Source organism: Galeopterus variegatus, unplaced genomic scaffold, assembly GCF_000696425.1.
Source record: "Galeopterus variegatus unplaced genomic scaffold, G_variegatus-3.0.2 Scaffold2313, whole genome shotgun sequence".
Classification (NCBI taxonomy): Eukaryota; Metazoa; Chordata; class Mammalia; order Dermoptera; family Cynocephalidae; genus Galeopterus; species Galeopterus variegatus.
In genome coordinates, this window is record NW_007728424.1 from 267,883 (window position 1) to 289,092 (window position 21,210).

Consider the following 21,210-nt stretch of genomic DNA (forward strand, 5'->3'; position numbering starts at 1 on the left):
GAACCGGTCTGTATGTGGGATCCGAACCCTCGGCGGGAGCGCAGCCACACTCCTAAGCGGCGCACTGTAGCAGTGCGCCACCAGGCCGGCCCCATAGTATACTATTCTGATTGTGGTAAGTTATGACTTAGATGATGAACTCAAAAAAAAAAAATGAAAAATAAGTCATACTAATTTGCAAGGGCATTTTGCGTGGAAACAACTTTCTGACTTTCTTCAATTAAAAATTTACTCTCCATACATACTGTAATAGTGTGGTGGTAAGATTCCCCATTCATCTGTCCTGAAAATTTCCATGTTTCATCACACATTTCAACTCCAACATTAAATGTACTCAATGTTGTACATGCAGTATACTATTTTTATCTATTTCTTGAAATATTCCTTTAAATCAGGTACAGAATTAGTGGTCAAATCACATTCCCTATTCTGTTGAATTTTCTGTAGCTAAAAAGGTCTTTCCCACCTTTGTGTGTGTGTGTACTTTTTCTGCTTAATTTCTTCTCATATTCTGGAAGATCTGTTCATGAGCCAACTTTTTTTTTTTTTAAAGATGACAGGTAAGGGGATCTTAACCCTTGACTTGGTGTTGTTAGCACCAGGCTCTCCCAAGTGAGTTAATCAGCCATCCCTATATAGGGATCCAAACCCATGGCCTTGGTGTTATCAGCACCACACTCTCCCAAGCGAGCCACAGGCCGGCCCTCATGAGCAAACTTTTTTATTTGTCCGAATTATCAATGTGTCTATGAATGGTGTGCAGAAAAAATTAAAATCATCCCTTCTAAATAGATAACAGGAGGAAGTTAGCATACTTCTGGACAGTGGGGTTTAGGTCTGGAGAGGTGAGGAAGCAGGTGAGCCAAGCCTCAGGATCAAATCTAAGTGCTGCCTCAGAGCTAACAAGATTAAGTGAGAAGAGGTCCTTCATGGACATAGAAAAAAGTACATACAACCTTAGTGCTGAGAACAAGAAAGGAACCTAGGGCTGCCTGGTATGTCGAGGGTCCCATGGGGTCTGTGCAATACTGTGGTCTTTTAAATTCATTCTTCGTTAATGTACTGAAATACATATAACATAAAATTAACCATCTTAATCAATTTTAAGTACACAGTTCAGAGGCATTAAGTACGTTCATACTGGTGTGCAACCTTCAATGCCATCTGTTTCTAGAACACTGTCTTGCAAAACTGAAACACTATGCTTGTTAAATCATCATTCTCCACTATCCAATTCCCCCTGGCAAGTGGCATTCCACTTTCTCTATGAACACGACTACTCTAGATACCTGATATAAGAACTATGCAGTAGGACTAGCCAATTAGTTCAGTTTAGAGCATAGTGACATACCACCAAGATCAAGGGTTTGGATCCCCATACCAGCCAGGTGCCCCCCAAACCCCCCCCAAAAAGCTATACAGTATTTGTCTTTATATGAATAGCCCACTTCAACTAGTATAATGTCGCCAAGCTTCATCCATGTTGCATCACGTGAGAACTTCCTCTTTAAGGCTGAGTAATACTTCATTGTATGTATACATGACTTTTTGTTTATTCATTCATGTCAATAAACACTTGGGTCACTTCCACATTTTACCTATTGTGTAGATAACGCTGTTATGTACACAGGTGTACAAATACCTCAAGACCCTGCTTTCGTATTTAGTATATTCCCAGGCTATGAGTTTTGTTTTGATGGCTGGCCAGTGCAGGGATCCAAACCTTTGACCATGGTGTTGTAACTCCACACTCTAACCAAAATATGTTATTTCTATGTTTAATTTTTTGAGGACCTGCCATACTGTTTTTAACAGTGGTTGTACTGCTGTACATTTCTACTAACAATGCACAGGGTCCCAATCATTCCACATCCTTGCCAGCATTTATTTCTCGATAGGAACAATCCTAACATGTATTCATTGTACTTCTCCAATGAATAACGACATTAAGCATCTTTATGTGCTTACTGGCCATTTATATATCTTCTTTGGAGAAATGTTTATTCAAGTCCTTTCCCCATTTTAAAATTTGGTTGTCTTACTTAGCTCAGACTGCTAAAATAAAATACCATAAACTGTGTGGCATAAACAAGAAACATTTATTTATTTCTCACAGTTCAGGAGGCTGGGATGCCCAATGTCAAGGCACTGGCAGACTCGAGGTCTGGTGAGGACCTTTTTCCTGGTTCAAAGATGGCTATCTTCTCACTGTGTCCTCACATGGTGGAGAGCAAAGCTATCTCTTTAGGGACTCAAATAAGAACTCTAATCCCATTTATGTGGCCTCCATCCTCATGATCTTATCTAATCCTAATTACTACACAGAGGCATCTACTGCTATTACCATCGCATTAGAGGGGTGGGTTTCAACATATGAATTCAGGGGAACACATACGCTCAGTCCAAATATTCCTACCCTTGCCCCCCCCCCCAAATTTCATGTCCTTCTCACATGTAAAATACATTCATTCCATCCCAAAGGCCCCCCAAATCTTAATTCATTCCAGCATCATCTCTTAAGTCTAAACTCCTAAGTGTCATCTCAATATCATGTAAATCTGTTATGAGGGACACTTGAGAGTAGATTCATGCTGAGGTAAAATTCTTCAGCTGTGACCCTATGAAACCAAACCAATTGTGTGCTTCCAAAATACAATGGTGGGACAGGCATGGTACATTCCTATTCCAAAAGGCAGAAAACAGGAGAGAAGGAAAAGGTGATGGTTCCCTAGCAAGTCCAAATTCCAGAAGGTAGGCTGAAGACTTTCCACATCCTTTACATTTATAGGGTTTTCCTCCATTAAGCATTTTCATGCACACTCAAAGGCTGTGTGATAAATGAAAGAGTTCCCACATTCCCTACAAAGGGTCTATCTCCACTATGAGCTCTTTCATGTCTTTGAAAGGAACTGTGATAACTGAATGTTTTCCCACACATCTTGCACTCATAGGGCTTTTCTCCAGTATGAGTTCTTTCATGTATTCGAACAGAACTGGGATAATTGAAGGCTTTCCCACATTCTTTACATTCATAGGGTTTCTCTCCTGTATGAATTCTTTCATGTATTCGAACAGTACTGGGACACTCAAAGGCTTTCCCACATACCCTACATTTATAAGGTCCTTCTCCAGTGTGCAGCATCATATGTTTTCGAACCCTTTTGAGAGAAATGAATGCTTTCCCACATTCCTTACATTCATAGGGTTTCTCCCCAGTGTGAGTTCTTTCATGTATTTGAAATGAACTGGGACAGTCAAAGGCTTTCCCACACAGCTCACATTTATAAGGTCCTTCTCCAGTGTGCGTAATCATGTGTCTTCGAACATTTGGGAGAGAAATGAAGGCCTTCCCACATTCCTTACATTCGTAGGGCTTCTCTCCAGTGTGAGTCCTTTCATGTGTTCGAACATTACTGGAATAACTGAAGGTTTTACCACATATCTCACATTTATAGGGTTTCTCTCCAGTATGAGTCCTTTCATGTTTTCGAACAGAACTGGGAAAAATGAAGGCTTTCCCACACTGCTGACATTTATAAGGTCCATCTCCAGTGTGTCTAATCATGTGACTTTGAAAACTTGTGAGAGAAATGAAGGCTTTCCCACATTCTTTACATTCATAGGGTTTCTCTCCAGTGTGAGTCCTTTCATGTATTCGAAATAAACTGGGACGGTGAAATGCTTTCCCACATTCCTGACATTTATAAGGTCCATCACCAGTGTGCCTAATCATGTGACTTTGAAAACCTGTGATAGAAATAAAGGACTTCTCACATTGCTTACATTCATAGGGTTTCTCTCCAGTGTGAGTTCTTTTATGTATTCGAAATAAACCAGGTCGATCAAAGACTTTCCCACATTCCTCACATTTATAAGGTCCATCTCCAGTGTGGGCTATCATGTGTCTCCGAACACTTGTGAGGGAAATAAAAGCTTTCCCACATTCCTTACATTCATAGGGTTTCTCTCCAGTGTGAGTCCTTTCATGTCTTCGAAAGGAGTTACAATAACTGAAGGCTTTCCCACATTGCTTACATTTATATGGTTTCTCTCCATATTCCTGATACTCATATGGTTTGTGTCCAGTGTGAGATATTATGTGCCTACTAAGGGATGAATGATGCATGAAGACTTTCCCACACAAACTACATTCATATGGTTTTACTACAGCAGGGATTTTCTTGTTCAGAGTAAAATTTGGAATTTGGTTGAAGGTTTCTCCAAATTGACTTCGTTCTTTATTCCCAAAGAGTCTCTCTAGCATATGATTGCTGTAACAAATGGAAAGCATATTATTAATCACTTATTAGTCTACAGTAGTGTCCTAGGCTTTCATATTCACTCACCACTCACTCACTGACTCACTCAGAGCAACTTCCAGTCCTGTAAGCTCTATTTATGGGAAGTGCCTTATGTAGAGGTGTACCATTTTTTATCCTTTATAATGTATTTTTACTGTACATTTCCAATATTTAGATATTAGAGTACTTCAAAATGATCAAGGAAAATGAAATTAAAAAGGTACTATGAACCTTTCTTTCAACTTTTTTAAGACCCGCTGTATCTTTACATACACAGATACTTAGTACTGTGTTACAATTTCCTAACAGTATTCTGTACAGTAACATGCTGTACAGGTTTGTAGCCTGGGAACAATGTACTATGTCGTACAGCCTAGGTGTGTAGTAAGCTGTAGCTACACCATCTAGATTGTATAAGTACACTCCATGATGTTCACATAATGACAAAAGTGCCTCACAATGCATTTCTCAGAACTCATACCTGTCACCACGCAACATGTGTCTGTATACATTCTCAGTGAAAAAGTTCTATAAATAAACAGTTTTGAAGCTGGACTTATTTGTTTTGTTTTCTTATTTTAAAAATATTATGACATACTAAGATTCACTCAAGGGACACACTGCTTTCTCTGGTGAGTGAAAATTACCTTAAACTTTGCCCCTCATTTTTGTACCGATCTTCCATGTTCTGGTCTTCCCATTTTTTCCCTATCGGGCAAGAAAAATGATGATAAATTTTTGGAAATTATAGAAAAATAATAAGATTCTAGGTTCAAGATGAGCTGCAACCAAGCCTGATTTAGTCACCAAAGCATACTGTTTCTACATTCCAAGCCTAATAGCACTGATGTGCAAGAAACACTTTTTTAATTGACTAAGAGAAAAAATGATGTCATCTTTACCTACAGAGGCCAGGTTCCTGAAGGTTTCCCGCATCACATCTCTGTAGAGTTTCTTCTGGGAAGGATGCAGCAGAGCCCACTCTTCCAGGGTGAAGTTCACAGCCACATCCTCAGAGTCCACTGGGTCCTAAAACATCCCATACATGTTGAATGGAGGAAGGGCAAGAGAACACCACAGGACTATATACACTGAATTCATAAAAGTTCACAAATCGTACTGTGGTCTTCAAATGCTAATTTTATGATAAATGAACATGTGTCCACACTCACTTCCTCAGGAATTAAACAGCACCATGAAAACCTTGAACTAATCTCTATGTTTTTACTGTAGCTAGTACAAGTTTTTTGTTCTCTAATGGCAGGATCCAGTTTACCTTGGAGAAATGAGGGAAATGCTATACAAAGAAAACAAATTTTAAGACCATCATTCCTTGTGAAAAAATTTCTTCCATTTCCTGACTACCCACCATATCACACACCACTCAGCACTCCATAAGGCACAGGGTCAAGCATGGATGAGGTTTCAATGAATAAACACACACTGAAGAAGTGGAAGCTTTTCCTTCTATTCCCTTCACCAAATATGAAAGGCCACAAGGCTTGTAGAAATTCAAATTGTAACAAAGTCCAGCTGACTATATTTTCCAGAAGTACTCAGGACCATTAATAGTCAGATCCAGCTGGATAAATGAAAATATTCCTCTGCAAAAGTATTAATTTTAATGTATGTAATATTTATCATAGACTCAGTGTTTTCTTTTATTCTCTGTCCCATTACATTATATAGGAAGTTACTGGGAGGACAGAACTCAGGCCTTATGAAGATGGCATGACAACTTAGACCTTTACAAGACCCCCTATACTGATGAGCCCCCGGGCAATTTTCCACCCAGTTTTTTCACATAATGAGAGCTTTCCACCTAATGAGAAGATAAAATGCTAGAAGAGCTCTTTCTGGCAACCCATAGCAATGTACCCTGGGCCTTGCTGACCTTGAGGAACAGGTTAAGAATTGCAATTTCCAGGATATTTCATTTACATCCATAACAGTTTGAAGGTGAATTTGCCACAATCATAAAATATATAAAGAGTTCAACAGCGCTTTCTTTTTTAACATAAAATCCTTTCTCCAATTTCAGGAGGAAATGATTTTTTTTTTTTTTTTTAAACAAGATGACCGGTAAGGGGATCTCAACCCTTGACTTGGTGTTGTCAGCACCATGCTCAGCCAGTGAGCTAACCGGCCATCCCTATATAGGATCCGAACCCATGGCCTTGGTGTTATCAGCACCGCACTCTCCCGAGTGAGCCACGGGCCGGCCCGAGGAGGAAATGATTTCTGACCAGTCACTATGACATTGCATTATGTAATGTCAAAGCAATATGAAACAAGAGAAAAGATGGCACATTTTCTCAGAACTCTATGCCCCCAAAATGTCCTCTTTCAAAATATTTTAAGTCCATAAATCCCAACTCAGAATGTTTAAGAATCAACAACTTTTAACTTTTTTTTTTTAAGGGGATCTTAACCCTTGATTTGGTGATGTCAGCACCACACTCTCCCAAGTGAGCCAACCGGCCATCCCTATGTAGGGACCCGGACCCATGGCCTTGGTGTTATCAGCACCGCACTCTCCCGAGTGAGCCACGGGCCGGCCCGAGGAGGAAATGATTTCTGACCAGTCACTATGACATTGCATTATGTAATGTCAAAGCAATATGAAACAAGAGAAAAGATGGCACATTTTCTCAGAACTCTATGCCCCCAAAATGTCCTCTTTCAAAATATTTTAAGTCCATAAATCCCAACTCAGAATGTTTAAGAATCAACAAAAGTACTTCTCTAAACTTAGGAGGAATAATGAATGTCAAAGTCTTCTGAAGAACAAGGTGATGGCTTGCCTAGCATGTATCAAAGATTCTGAAAGTCTTAATATGGTGGACAGCACAGTATTAGCATAGAGATAAACAGACAGACTAAGGGAAATAGTCTCCACTGGGCCCGCATTTGATATGAAAGTTGATTAATGATAGAATAGACACTGTACGGCATTGTACAGTATTAAGAATAACCAAAGAATCACCAACACTTTAATACATGGAGCAGAGACAAACTGCTATCTAACTGGAAAAATGTACTGTATTCCCTTCTATGCCATGAACAATAATAAATTTATTATTGGTTTACGTAAGACAGATAAAACAAAAACATTTTCTATAGATAAAGACAAATTTTTCTTGATGCAAAAACAGGAAGAATTTTCTCCTATAAGAAAAACAGTAAGCAATAAAGAGACAGATTCAAATATAGTAAAATTAAGGGAGTTGAAAAACAAAAAACAAAGTAGATGAAAAATATCTGCAATACATGCAATATAAAAGAACTAATGTACAGAGTAAAAATAATAAACACATGATTAAAAAGTGGGAAAATAATCAAAACATATTTAACAAAAGATTAAGAAAAAAGTTATGAAAAATGTTCCATCTCCTTGGTAAAAAGTAGCCATATAAAATGTCAAGTAGTTCAGATCTCTGTACCGGCCAGCCACCAAAACAAAAAACAAAAGATGCCGACTAGATCCCAGTTCACACTAATTAGGACAAAAATTAGTCAGTGAGATAATCCCAAGTGTTGATAACCATTGCAAACAGATAAATAGTTATGCACAAATGGAGAAAGGGCCAACTGATATACTTCATTACTATTTCCTGTAAATTTGAACTTGATCATGATCCAGCACAGCAATTTTTCTCTAATGTCCTGAGATTTTGTTGTGCATTTATAGTATTTGCAGACTGAAACAAAAATGATAGAAACAGTATTTCACATGAGAGCAAAAAATAAACTTGAAAACGCTCAAACACCATAACCACTGGACTGAATGCATGAATAGGATGGCCAGCAACATCAAACACCAGCATCTGTGAAACATACTGAGCAAAGAAACCACGGAATGCAAACCCTTTCTCTGTAATTCTCCTAACACTCATGTCCTGAAAGTTCAAAAGGGGCAAAACTAAAAAACACAGCTCAGTGAGAAAGAAAAGACGTTAACAGTATTAAGAATAACCAAAGAATCAGGACAATGGTCATCTATGGGGCATGACAGAAATGAGTCAAGGAGAATATAAGGAGACTCTAATCACAGCGTAAGACCCAGTTATGAAGCTTGATGATGACTCTAAGGATGTTTATGTTGTATTAATAAAACATACCACAAAACGTTTTTTTCATTCTTCTGTGACTATTTTCTTTTTTTGTCTTTTTCCGTGTCCGGCAACGGATCGCAACCCTCAGTGTCGCCCCTGTACCGGACTGGGACCGGCAACGGGATTGCAGCCCTCGGTGTTGCTCCCGTGTCTTGCTCAGCCAGTGAGCAGGAACTGGTCTGTATGTGGGATCCGAACCCTCGGCGGGAGCGCCGCCGCACTTCCCAAGCGGTGCACTATAGCAGTGTGCCACCGGGCCGGCCCATTTTTCTTAAAAAATATATTCACAGAAGATTTAATTAAGTTTGGAAAAGAACATAATCTGTATGTATTCATTTGCCTTGAAATGTGATACAAATTCTGACAATGAGCCAAGTATTTATTTAGAAAGAACTGGTTATGTAAATCTCCCATCTTATGCACCTTTAAAACATGAAGGGTGGCAAGTATTGATATGAAAATATCTGAAGGATATGTGAGTAGAGCAATTAAGTGAAGTGTATTACAATATATACACCATCTTACTGTTTGTGTCACTGTTCTAGTCACCTGCAGAGGAAGGTGGACCCCTCACCCAAGGCTTGGTTCCGATGTGAGACAGATGACACAACACACATACCAAGAGGGTATGGAAGGGTCTACTACTTCATAATGAAGGTCTCTGGGGAGAGCAGGGCAGGCCTCTCCAGCAGGTGTGAAATGGCTTGAGAGAGCAAGGAAAGGTGCCTGACCTGGGGTTTTTACCGATATTAGGGGGTGAAGTAGGGTGAGATTCCATGAACTAAAATACAGGTTTGCATGGACTGAAAATTTTGCCAGCAACAAAGGAAAGATCCCAGGTTTCATGTGAGTCAGAAGGGGAAGAAGGAGTGTTGAGGAGTTAAACTTGTCAAGAAACATCAAAAAATGGTGTCAGAGACTTCTGGTTTCTGGTCTGGTGTGTAAGCAGCTTAGATGCCATCTTTTCCGCCGTCAGAGAATTGAGGTCACAGCGCAAATCCATAACCCCCAAACTGGAGAGTCAAGCAGGAAAAGTAGACATTTTCAATTATGCTCAGAATATTCCCTTCAAGGCCTGTCATCAAAACAATCCTCAACTAATCTAATCACTGGGATTTCACCAGAGCCTAACTGATCTGGGAGAAGGTAAATACCTTTGTAGCATTCCTGCCACCTATGGGAGGGGGGGCGACCAGAAACAAGAGTGAAGATAGTTTTTTCCCTTCTGACAACCAAGTGGTCATCAGGGTTATGGGCCTCCTCCATGGCAATTATTGCCCTAAAAGGTTTAACGGCTCCAGGTTTAAGTCACATTTGAACTAACCCCTCTCCTGTGCCTGGGTGTTATCCCCTATAACCCTGAGAGGCAGGATCTTTGTGGTGTTAGAGGCACAGGCAGCGGCAGCACCAGGTGTACTTACGGGTCCTGGTGAGCCCTCTTCTATCAGGAGTACAGACTCAGCCCTCCACCTAATGCTGCCTCCCACTCCATTCTCTTTCTCTCTTTTTAAAATGACTGTTCTTTCAGGTAGTCTTTTCCCACAGCATCCTGCAGGACAAAGTATGGCAGCAGTCACAGCTTCAATCTTAAAGGCACAGAGGGTTCCAGACCAAGACTCAAAGGACTACTTTGAGAGCCCCAATCCCATACTCCTGTTTCTAAATGCCAAGGAATTCTGATACTGCAAACTTGAGTCAGTTGAATACAGACCCAGATCTGTTGGATCTCAACAAGGTAACAAAGAGGAGCATAGCTTATGGCAAGAGCTCCCCAACAAGCAGCAGCTCAAAGTGCACCCAGCCATCAGCCAACAGAGCAGATTAGCAAGTCAGAGCAAGAGAAGACAGGCCCAGAGGGGTGGTCAATGTCTATGCCTCTGTTCACACCAATAATGGTGTATCACACACACTGAGAGGACTTATTACTCACATGATTGAGGTCTCTGGGGAGGGCAGAAAAGGCTTTGTAAGCAGGTGGGAAATGGCTTGAGAGAGCAAGGAAAGGAGCTTGGTCTGGGTTTTCATTGTGCTTGGGGCTGGGCAAGTGTTCCTTGGGCAGCACCAGAAGAGGGAGCCCCAGGCTTTCTGGAAAGCTGGTTCAGGTGTAGGAACAAGAAGAGGGAAGGGAGAGGCTTCAGCTCTCAGCAAACAACAAAAATGGAGTCTGACTAAGAGTAACAATAACAAAGGTGGGAAAGAAAAACAAGCATTCTCAATTGCTTGTTTTTATACAAACAATGACAGGCTGCACAAGCAATTATCAGAATTGGTTATTTGGGGGTGGATGGAGCAAGAGCTCAGGAGTGGACCAGGATGTGCTGGCAGGGACCTTCCTGTCTTAGGGATTTTTAAAAACACTGCTTTTACTTTTTAATTCTCTTTACTTCTTTTTTTTTTTTTGTCCTTTTTGAGACCGGCCGCACTATGCTCAGCCAGTGAGCGCTGTGAGCGCACCGGTCATCCCTATATAGGATCCAAACCCGCGGCGGGAGCGCTGCTGTGCTCCCAGCGCCGCACTCTCCCGAGTGCGCCATGGGCTCGGCCCTAATTCTCTTTACTTCTAATTACTTACTTTGGCTTTTCAAAATTTAATCTTTAATTAACTTATTTTAATCGTTCCACACAGGAATCATTGCAATCACAGGTAATCATTGTAAGATTTCATCCCTAACACACAGTGATGAGGAATGTGTGAAACATAAAAAAATTCATTAAAATAAACCTCTGAAATCTCTAATTAGATGTTAAGTGGAATCATACATCATTGTTCCACTTTAGCTAACATTGTGGGGTATTTTTAGAAATGTGTAGAATATTATAATTTATTATGGCTTGGTCCTCATTCATTAATTGTAGTAGGATTTTCAAGGACATACATAAGCTTTTACTCGTGACAATTAAAATATAATCCCTAGAGTGGGCCAGTCCCTGGTGATGGAGGGCAGGGGACCTGAGCAGCCACAAGAATGGACTCTGCTAACTGCACGTGCCCTCCTTTCTCCTGGAGGAAATCAATTCTCCCAAGTGAGGAAATTCTCAGCTGGATTCAGTTTAAGTGTTTGAATCAAACGAACACCCAAATTTTTAAAAGTTTCCCGGGACACAGAAATCCTGACCTTCACAGATTTTCTCAATATGCACAAATAACATACTAGGTGCACCAGTTCTTTGGATACATTGCCATGGCCCTCAGCCAACCAGATGTGCAGGTGCTTCTCCAGCTTTTCAGGGCTCTGCAGCTTCTCAGTACAAAGCGTTCCTTCCCTGGTGGCAGTGAGCAGGCAGGACCTGCAGGGGAGGCTCCCCAGGAGAAGCAAATGGGCCTTCCCTCTTCAGGCTCAAGGGTGGCCTCAGCTTGCAGTCATTGGTCTCAGGCCCATGTACTCCAGTCATGTGGCTTTGGACCACAACTGAAATGACACAAACTGAGTGTTTGAAGAATCCAGCAAAATCACTCAAACCCGGTGTTTATAAAAATAAAATTGTAGGGCCAGCCCGTGGCTCACTCGGGAGAGTGTGGTGCTGACAACACCAAGTCAAGGGTTAAGATCCCCTTACTGGTCATCTTTAAAAAAAAAAAAAAGAAAGAAAACTGTAAGGCAATTGGCTAACTCAATAAGAAAACCCACAATTGTCTTTTTCTGTCAGAAAATGAAGATGTCAGCTAATTATTATGAAGAAATTGTTTTATTAAAAATTAACTATATTTGGGCCAGCCCGGTGGCGCACTGGTATAGTGCGCCGCTTGGGAAGCACGGTGGCACTCCCGCTGAGGGTTCGGATCCCACATACAGACCGGTTCCCGCTCACTGGCTGAGCGAGGCGTGGGAGCAACACTGAGGGTTGCGATCCGTTGCCGGACACGGAAAAAGACAAAAAAAAAAAAAAAAAATTAACTATATTTAAACACACTTTTAGGTATTGTAAATCTGAGGGCTAGAATTCCATTTGACAGTTTGTTTGGAGGTTCAAGCAGGGGAGTGCAGGTACTCCCATAACCTTGAGGGATGAATGGTACTCTCCTCTATTGGAGAAGGTCATCCTCTTTGACCCAGTGCACACCTTGGGAGGGACGCACAAGGAGTGGGGTAAGGGAGGAAGGGGACACCCATCTAGGAGCCAGATCAGCCAAATCAACCCTGGTGATCAAGGGCTGACAGATGTCGCAGCCAGATTGCCCTCATATCGTAGAATTTCATTTGAAATCATGCAAAACAAAAGAACAGCCCTGAGAAACTTACTATACATGCTCCGAAGAAAAAAAAATTTTTAGAAATTCTTTTCTTTTTTTTATGGCTGGCCAGTAAGAAAAACATTTCTTAGCAAATGAAATGTTAAGCCTGAACTATCTTTTTCCTGAAATTCATATCTTTCTTGTCTCTTTGGAAATATTTTATACTATTTTTTCAAGATCTACTGATTAAATACAATTTACATTTAATAAAAAACCTGAAACTCAAATAAGTGAATAAATCTTTTCAAGGTAACAAACCTAGGGAGGGGCAGTGCTGACCTGGAACTGTGCTGAAAGGACAGACCATCCAGGAAAGGTTCCAAAGAGGATCCTCAACCCTAAGAAGTCCCCATAGGATGTCTGTGTCCAGGAAAGATACTGGGAGGAGAGGCACACATTTTAGACAAACTAGCGATGGGTGGTTATTCTCTGCTCTCCTCTCATGTAAAATATCCGCAAACAAATAAAAAATAAACCTTTCAAAAAGAGACATCCATGACGATGAAAAAATTATAATTAAAATACTGCGAATATTTGAAACATACAATGAAGGACAAATAGTTGGCCATGATGTTGTGAACTGGTGAGGAGAATCAGTGTTTGGGAATACGGGGAGGGATCTAGAAATTAGGGATGTATTCCCAGCTCTGGGAAGAAGAGCTGGGTTGGGGGGACAGGGTCGCGGACTGAAGACACTGCTTCCCAGACATTTGGAAGACTCAGAGAGAAACAGTCCCCTAAAGAGCAAGGAGACACTGGGGACTCCACAGCCTGCAGCTCCTTCCCCACACGAGCTCCGCAGCCCGGGTCGGGGTGTCCCCTGAGGACCACGTCGTCACCGCACATTCTGGGGACACGCGGGGCTGCCCAGAGAGGGCTCTGGGCCGGGCCGAGGTCGCAGCTGCTGGGACGGGACAGGATGCCGGGGGTCCCGGCCACCGGCCCCGCCCCACCCTGCGACCGGAGGGGACCAAGGGCCGCGCTGCGCGGGTGGCGGACTCAGGGCCGGGTTCGCAGACTCCGGGGCTGAGCGCGGGGAGGCCCGGATCCCGCGGCCACGGCCGGCTCCGGCCAGTTCCAACCGGCCCCGCTCCCCGCCTCAGGACGCCCGCTCCCGCCACCCCACCCCCGATTTCCCTGCATCTTCCCTACGGCCCCGTGCAGGTCACAGAGCAACAGAGGCTGTGGCAGAGCCACCTCAGGTCGCTACAGGCATGTGAGACACACTGACATGTGGTGTAGGAATAAGGGACCTCCAGCACCTTTGCTGAGCGACTTGTCCAGCTTTCCCACGGAGTCTGATTGGACACTTTCTACAGCGGGGCACCTGTACCCTGAGTCACAGGTCGCTAGAGGTCGCATGGCCTAGCCAACCATGCTTCAGCCACCGTTGGTAACTGTGCTGGCCAGGTCCATTTGCATTTAAGATAACTTGCTCCCAGCCCAGAATGGGCTGACCCAGGTGTTCATAGAAAATTCCAAGCTTAGTTTCCACTGTAGACACAGTATGTGGACTACTAGGGCTCCAGATGCCCTTACTATGCCTCATGGGGTGGTTGTTCCATGCCAGGAGAGGCAGGCCAAGAGGACCCAAGATTTCTTTCCCTCTCTATTGCTTGCATAGTTCCTAGAGTGTGTTGTCACTCAAAGAAAACCTACCATTGTCCCCAATTTCACAGCTCTGGCATAGAGATTTTGCCAGGTCGTATAACAGCTCACTTCATCCCAAAGGTACTCACATAATATGCAATGGAGAGTGAACAAGTTCAAGCCTAAGGGTACTCTCAAGAACAGGTGTGTGTGGTGAAAAACAATTGGGAGAAGATTGGTCAGGTTAACGATTTAATGGAGATACAGCCTTAACTGCTGGCCACAAGGCTTGTCGAGAAAACCTGGGAACAAGACAGCTTAGAGACCTCCAGAGGCCAGTACACATATCTAACACTGAACTCACAAACTATTCCTTCAAAGGAGCTATAATATGAATAGTCTGTAGATAATTTTATTTATCCAAGGCATTACTGAAAACAATGGCAAGCAACCAGGGGAGTTTAACCAGTACGTAGCTAGGGAAAGAGAAGGAGAGCAAACTGCCAATATTACTGTGCATTTCCCCCAAACTGCACTGCTTTCAGTACAAATACCAGAAGTTTAACAGTGTGAGTGTGTATGTGCGTGAGAGAGAGACAGAGAAAGACAGACGTCCTTAAAATAATATAGCAAACAATAACAGGTCCTAGAGATTAAGGATTGGTATCTAGAGTTGCTACTAAATACTATCTAAAATGTCCAAGTTCCAACAAAAAATTACAAGCTATCAGAAGACACAGCAAAATATGACCCATACACTGGTAAAATGCATCTAAAATGTCCAAGTTCCAACAAAAAATTACAAGCTATCAGAAGACACAGCAAAATATGACCGATACACTGGTAAAATGCATGTAAAAGAAACTACCCGTGGGAGAAATACAAATGTCAGATTTAACAGAAAGAGACATCAGAGCAGCCATCATAACATGTTCGCAAAAATATCAGAAAATAGGATTTAAAAAGTAAAAGCATGATTACAAAGCTTCTTCAAATAAGAGAACATGACAAAGTTACAGAAATTACAAAACAAAAAGCAAATGAGAATTCTGAATTAAAATGAAGGAAAGAAAAAGTTCACTGGAGGGTGGCAAGAATATGTTTGAAATGGCAGAAGAACTAGCAAATTTGGTAAATTGATAGAGATTACTGCTGTGGACTGACTGTCCCCCCAAAATTCACTGAAGCTTGAATTGTGTCCCCCAAGTTTTATGTATTAGAAACTCAGCTACCACTGTGACTGTTGAGAGGGTGGGGGCCCTGAAGAGATGATTAGAACGTAGAACCATGCCATAGTGAATGGATTTAAGGGTAGTCAGGGGCAGGGTTCTGAGGGCTTTAAAAGGAGCGCAGCTGAGAGGTTAGTCTCTCTTTCTGCTTCCACCATCTTGCAAGGTCAGACCCCTGGGTCACCGTCATCATCACCAGATGTGTTCCTTGGACTTTGGACTTCCCAGCCTACAAAACTGTAAGTAATCAATTTTGTTTTCTTTATAAATCACCCAGTTCCAGCTTTTTCATTATAAGCAACAAAAACGGACTAATACAATTATGATATCAAAAAAAAAACAGAGAAAAAGGAATTGAGAAAAATAAAAGAACTATAGAAAAATGTAGCACATCGTTAAACCCACCAACATACACAGAAGTGAAGTTCCATAAGGAGATGAGAGAAAGACTCAGAAAAAATACTCAAAGAAATAATCACTGAAAATATCCACAATTTAAGGCTGGCCTGTGGCTCACTTGGGAGAGTGTGGTGCTGATAACGCCAAGGCCACGGGTTCGGATCCCCAAATAGGGATAGCCAGTTGGCTTGCTTCAGAGAGCGTGGTGCTGACGACACCAAGTCAGGGGTTGAGAGCCTCTTACCGGTCATCTTATTAAAAAAAAAAAAAGAAAGAAAGAAAGAAAAAAAAATACCCACAATTTATTGCCAATGACCTACACATCCTAGAAATTCGACAAACTCTATGTAGGAAAAACTCAGAGTTCCATACACAGAGGTATCATAATAAAAATGCTTAAAGTCGGAGAGAAGGAGAAAATCTTGAAATCAGCAAGAGAAAAACAATTCCTCACTTAACAAAAAAACTGCATTAAGAAATGATTTCTGGCTGACCCGGTGGCGCACTGCTACAGTGCGCCACTTGGGAGTGCGGCGGTGCTCCCACCGAGGGTTTGGATCCCACATACAGACCGGTTCCCACTCACTGGCTGAGCGAGGTGTGGGCGCAGCGCCAAGGGTTGCGATCCCGTTGCCGGTCCCGGTCCGGTACTGGAGCGACACTGAGGGTTGCGATCCATTGCCGGACATGAAAAAAGACAAAAAGGAAAAAAAAAAAAATGATTTCTGGGGCCAGCCCATGGTTCACTCGGGAGAGTGTGGTGCTGATAACACCAAAGCCATGGGTTCAGATCCCATGTAGGGATGGCCGGTTAGCTCACTGGCTGAGCATGGTGCTGACAACACCAAGTCAACAGTTAAGATCCCCTTACCGGTTATCTTTAAAAAAAAAAAAGAAATGATTTTTCAGTACGGATTACAGAAGCCAGAAGGCAGTGGGAAGGGCTCAATGAAAATATCTAAGAATCCTAGGTCAGTAAAGCTATCTTTCAAAATCGTGGGAAAAACACTTTCCCAAGTTAAAACAAACAAACAAAAAACTGAATTTGTTCCTATGAGAACACCCAACAAGCAATATTAAAGAAAATTCTTCAAGCTGAAATCAAGTGACCCCATAATCCACATGAAAAAACAAAGAGCACTATTAAAGATAATTAGGTAAGTATAAAAGACAGAATAAATGCCTATTTCTTCACCTTTCATCTGCTAATATATTTAAAAAGCAAATGTATAATGATTATAACAGTGTATTGTTGAATGTATAACATTAAGAGCTGTAAAACTTCTAACAAAATAGGCAAAAAGGGAATAGAGTTGTATATGAAAAGTATTTTTCTGTATCACTTGAAATAAGCTGTACATCACTGGAAAACTGAAATCAACTGCAATAACTTATGATTTAGATGATAAACACTAGAGCAATAAAAAAATACGAACAAAAGGGGCCAGCCTGTGGCTCATTTGGGAGAGTGTGGTGCTGACAACACCAAGTCAAGGGTTAAGATCCCCTTACCGGTCATCTTTTTAAAAAAAACAAAAACAAAAAATGAAAAAAAATCATCCTGGGCCGAGCCCGTGGTGCGGGTTCGGACCCTATATAGGGATGACCGGTGCGCTCACAGCGCTCACTGGCTGAGTGTGGTGTGGCCGGTCTCAAAAAGGACAAAAAAAAAAAGAAAAAAGGAAAAAGAAAAAAAATCATCCTAATTTGCAAAGACATGTTGGGTGATATCAGAATTTACTGCCCTTTCTCAAGTAAAAATTGGCTCTCAAGTGCTCGCTTCGGCAGCACATATACTAAAATTGGAACAATACAGAGAAGATTAGCATGGCCCCTGAGCAAGGATGACATGCAAATTCGTGAAGCGTTCCATATTTTTTTGCAACAACATGGATGGACCTTGAGAGAATTATATTAAGTGAAACGAGTCAGGCACAGAACCCATGTTCTCACTTATTGGTGGGAGCTAAAAATAAATAAATAAATTCACTCACACACACACACACACACACAAACCGGCCGGGGGGGAGAAGATATAACAACTTTGAAACTCTATGTCCAATAAACAATAACTCCCTATTACCTACTCTCCCCATGCCCTGGCAATAGCCCTTCTACTTTCTATGAATCTCACTACTCTAAGTACCTCACATAAGTAGAACTATACAGTATCTGTCTTTATATGAATGGCCTGACCCACTAGCATAAGGTCCTCAGGGTTCATTTATGTTGTAGCATATGTCAGAATGTCCTTTTTTTGGTTAATATATCATTGCATTATATACTATCTTTTGTTTATTCATTCATCTGTCAATAAACATGTAAGTTGCTTCTACATTTTATCTATTGTGAAGGATGCTGCGAGATTTACAGAATTTTGATTATCAATAACCAATGATTTAATCAATCAAGACTAAGTCATGATCATAACTTCAATAAAAAAACCAAAAGAACTGGGTTCCGGGACCTTCCAGATAGCTGAACAAAGGGAGTTTCCTGGAGGGTGGTATGTGGAGAGGGCATGAAAGCTCCACACCCACCCCTAGGCCGCTTTTCCATCTGGTTGCTCATCTGTATCCTTTGTAACATCCTGTATAGTAAACAGGTAAATGTAAATGTTTCTCTGAGTTCTCTGGGCCATTCTAGCAAATTAATTAAACCCAAGGAGGGGGTCATGGGAACTCCGACTTATAGCAGGTCAGTCAGATTTTCCAGAGGTCTGGACTTGTAACTGGCATCTGAAGTGGGGGGCAGTACTGTGGGACTGAGCCCTCAACATGTGGGATCTGATGCTATCCTATCCCCTGGTAGTCAGCATCGGAATCAAATGTAATTACAGGATACACACTTGGTGTCCACTGTAGAGCTGACTGCTTGCTTGGTGTGTGTGGGAAACCCCCCACATATTTGGTCATAGAAGTATTCTGTGTTGTGAGAACACAGTAGTAGGAGGAACCATTTGTTTTTTCCACTCAGATACCAACAAAAGTTTATCTACTTTTTCCTTTATTGTGTGTGCTTTGGGTTGCATAGTGAAGAAATCATTGATAAATCCAATGTCAAGAAGCTTTGGCCTTGTGTTTTAGGGCAAAAAACAGGGCAAAAGAATATTAGAGATCTAGGACTTACCTTTTGTATGTGGATGTCAGGTTTTCCCATGACCATTTTTTAAAACAATATCTGTTCCCCCACTGAATGGTCTTGGCATCCTTCTCAAAAATTATTTGACTCTATAGGCAACGGTATATCTCTGTGTTGTCTATTCTGTTCCATTAGTCTATATATCTCTTTTTATGCCAGTACCAAACTGTTTTCATGACTGTAGCTTTGTGAGAAGTTTTGAAATCAAAAGCATTAAGTCTCAACTTTATTCCTGTTTTTCATAACTGTTTTGGCTATTTGGAATATCTGCAGATTCTATATGAATTTCAGGATGGGTATTACTATTTCTGCAAAAAACGACACTGAGACTTTGATAGCCACTGTATTGAATCTGTACACAGCCTTAGATAATACTGACATCTTGTTAATCTTAGATGCATGAACACCACTGCATGAATACCATGTCTTTCCATTTTTTGCTGTCCTTTATGTCTTTCAGAAACATTTTGTAATTTTCAGTGTACAAGTCTCTTCCTTCCTTAAGTGAAATCCTAAGTATTTTGTTCTTTCTGATGCTATCATAAATGGAAATGTTTTCTGAATTTCCATTTTGGATTGTTCAATCCCATTGTATAGAAAAATAACAGAATTTTGTGGGTTCATTTTGTATCCTGCTAATTGGTTGTGTCTTTTATTCCAATTGTTTTGTGTGTGGAATCCTTTGGGTTCCTACATAAAAGATCACATACCTTGTGAAGAGGGATAATTTTTCTAATTCATTTCAAAGTTGGATGGCTTTTATTTCTCTTTCTTGCCTAATCACTCTGACTAGAACAGCCAGTACTATGTTGACTAGTAATGGTGAGAGTTAATTTTTTAAAAAACAGAATAAAACATAAGGTACAATTAAAAATAAACAATATAGGGCCGAGCCTGTGGCGCACTCGGGAGAGTGCGGCGCTGGGAGCGCAGCAGTGCTCCTGCCGCGGGTTCGGATCCTATATAGGGATGACCGGTGCGCTCACAGCGCTCACTGGCTGAGCGCGGTGCGGCTGATCTCAAAAAAAAAAAAAAAGGACAAAAATAAACAATATAGAATATAACAACATTATAATACACATTTTAACATTATGAATAATATAAATTTTGTACTGAAAATATAAACATAATAATGTATAATATAAAATATTAAAATAATAAATAATAAAAATAGGTATCATACAAGTTATCTTAGCTAACCACAATGGCATGAACTTAGACATAAAAAAAACAAAAATCATAAATCTGTGGAAATTAAACACTTGCCTAGAAAACAAAATGACCCAAGAAGAAATAACGAGGGAAATTAGAAAATAGTTAGAGATGAATAATAAAAACAAAAACACAGAATATTGCCCACCAAAAATAAGACAAAACAAAAACTCAACATACCTAAACTTATGGGACTCAACAAGAGCAGTTCAAAGGAGGAAATTTTAGCCTGGGGTCTTTTCCAGTTGTCAGACTATTGTGATTGTGTTTATGGGTGGAGAGCTAATGACTAAGGCTGAGAGGGCTGCAGTGGCTGAGGTTGTGAGTCCCATGACCTGGGTTCTGCCACTGCTTCCTCCACCATCTCACATCACAGCAACCTAGGGCTGCTGTAGAGAAATTTTGAAAAGAATATACTGTGTGTTGATTACCAAAGAAGTTTCCCAGCAAGAAGGCACAGATAGGGAGCTTGGGATGGAAAATTAAGAGCTGGAAATGGCCACAAAACTGGCCTTGGAAAGACCTGATGCTGACACCCAAGGATTAGGATGCCCCAAAGAGACCCTACACTTGTGGAAAACCATAGGAAATGGTTTTATGTTTCAGAAACACAGAAATCCCAACAATCTGACCCAAAGAAACTGCTGTAAAGTCAAAGACAGACTCTAAGAGTCCTCTCCTTTCTATCCAGTTGTGTTTGTGAGGTGAGGACAGATTTGGCTACACAGGGTGTTTCCTAACATCAGACAAGGTTCCAAGAAAGGCCTGTTGGGTCCAGAGTCCCTCGTGCCCAGTCCTTCAGTTCTTTCAAACGAGGATCCCTTGGTGGTAGAAAGAAGTGGTGAACACATAAAAATCAAGGCTCAGGAGAAGTTAACATTCTCCGAGTACATGAAAGCATTTTTGTTGTTTGTTTTCTTTTTTTTTTTTGTCTTTTGTCTTTTTCCGTGTCCGGCAACAGATCGCAACCCTCAGTGTTGCCCCCGTAC

At 41.2% G+C, this 21,210-nt stretch overlaps 1 protein-coding gene across 4 annotated transcripts in view; it reads right to left on the reverse strand.

Annotated features, from left to right (window-relative positions):
* Positions 1-2,078: 2,078 nt before the first annotated feature.
* LOC103597443 (zinc finger protein 564-like) overlaps positions 2,079-21,210 on the reverse strand; it is a 33,757-nt gene continuing 14,625 nt past the window's right edge. For 2 of the 4 annotated variants that reach the window (XM_008581275.1, XM_008581276.1), the window contains exons 2-4: positions 5,204-5,330; positions 4,949-5,009; positions 2,079-4,271 (exon numbers count right to left, since the gene is read on the reverse strand). In XM_008581275.1, the coding sequence (XP_008579497.1) occupies positions 2,801-4,271; positions 4,949-5,009; positions 5,204-5,330 (1,659 nt within the window). In that variant the 3' untranslated portion in view covers positions 2,079-2,800. The remainder of the gene's footprint in view (positions 4,272-4,948; positions 5,010-5,203; positions 5,331-21,210) is intronic. The other 2 variants (XM_008581278.1, XM_008581279.1) reach the window with 2 other exon arrangements.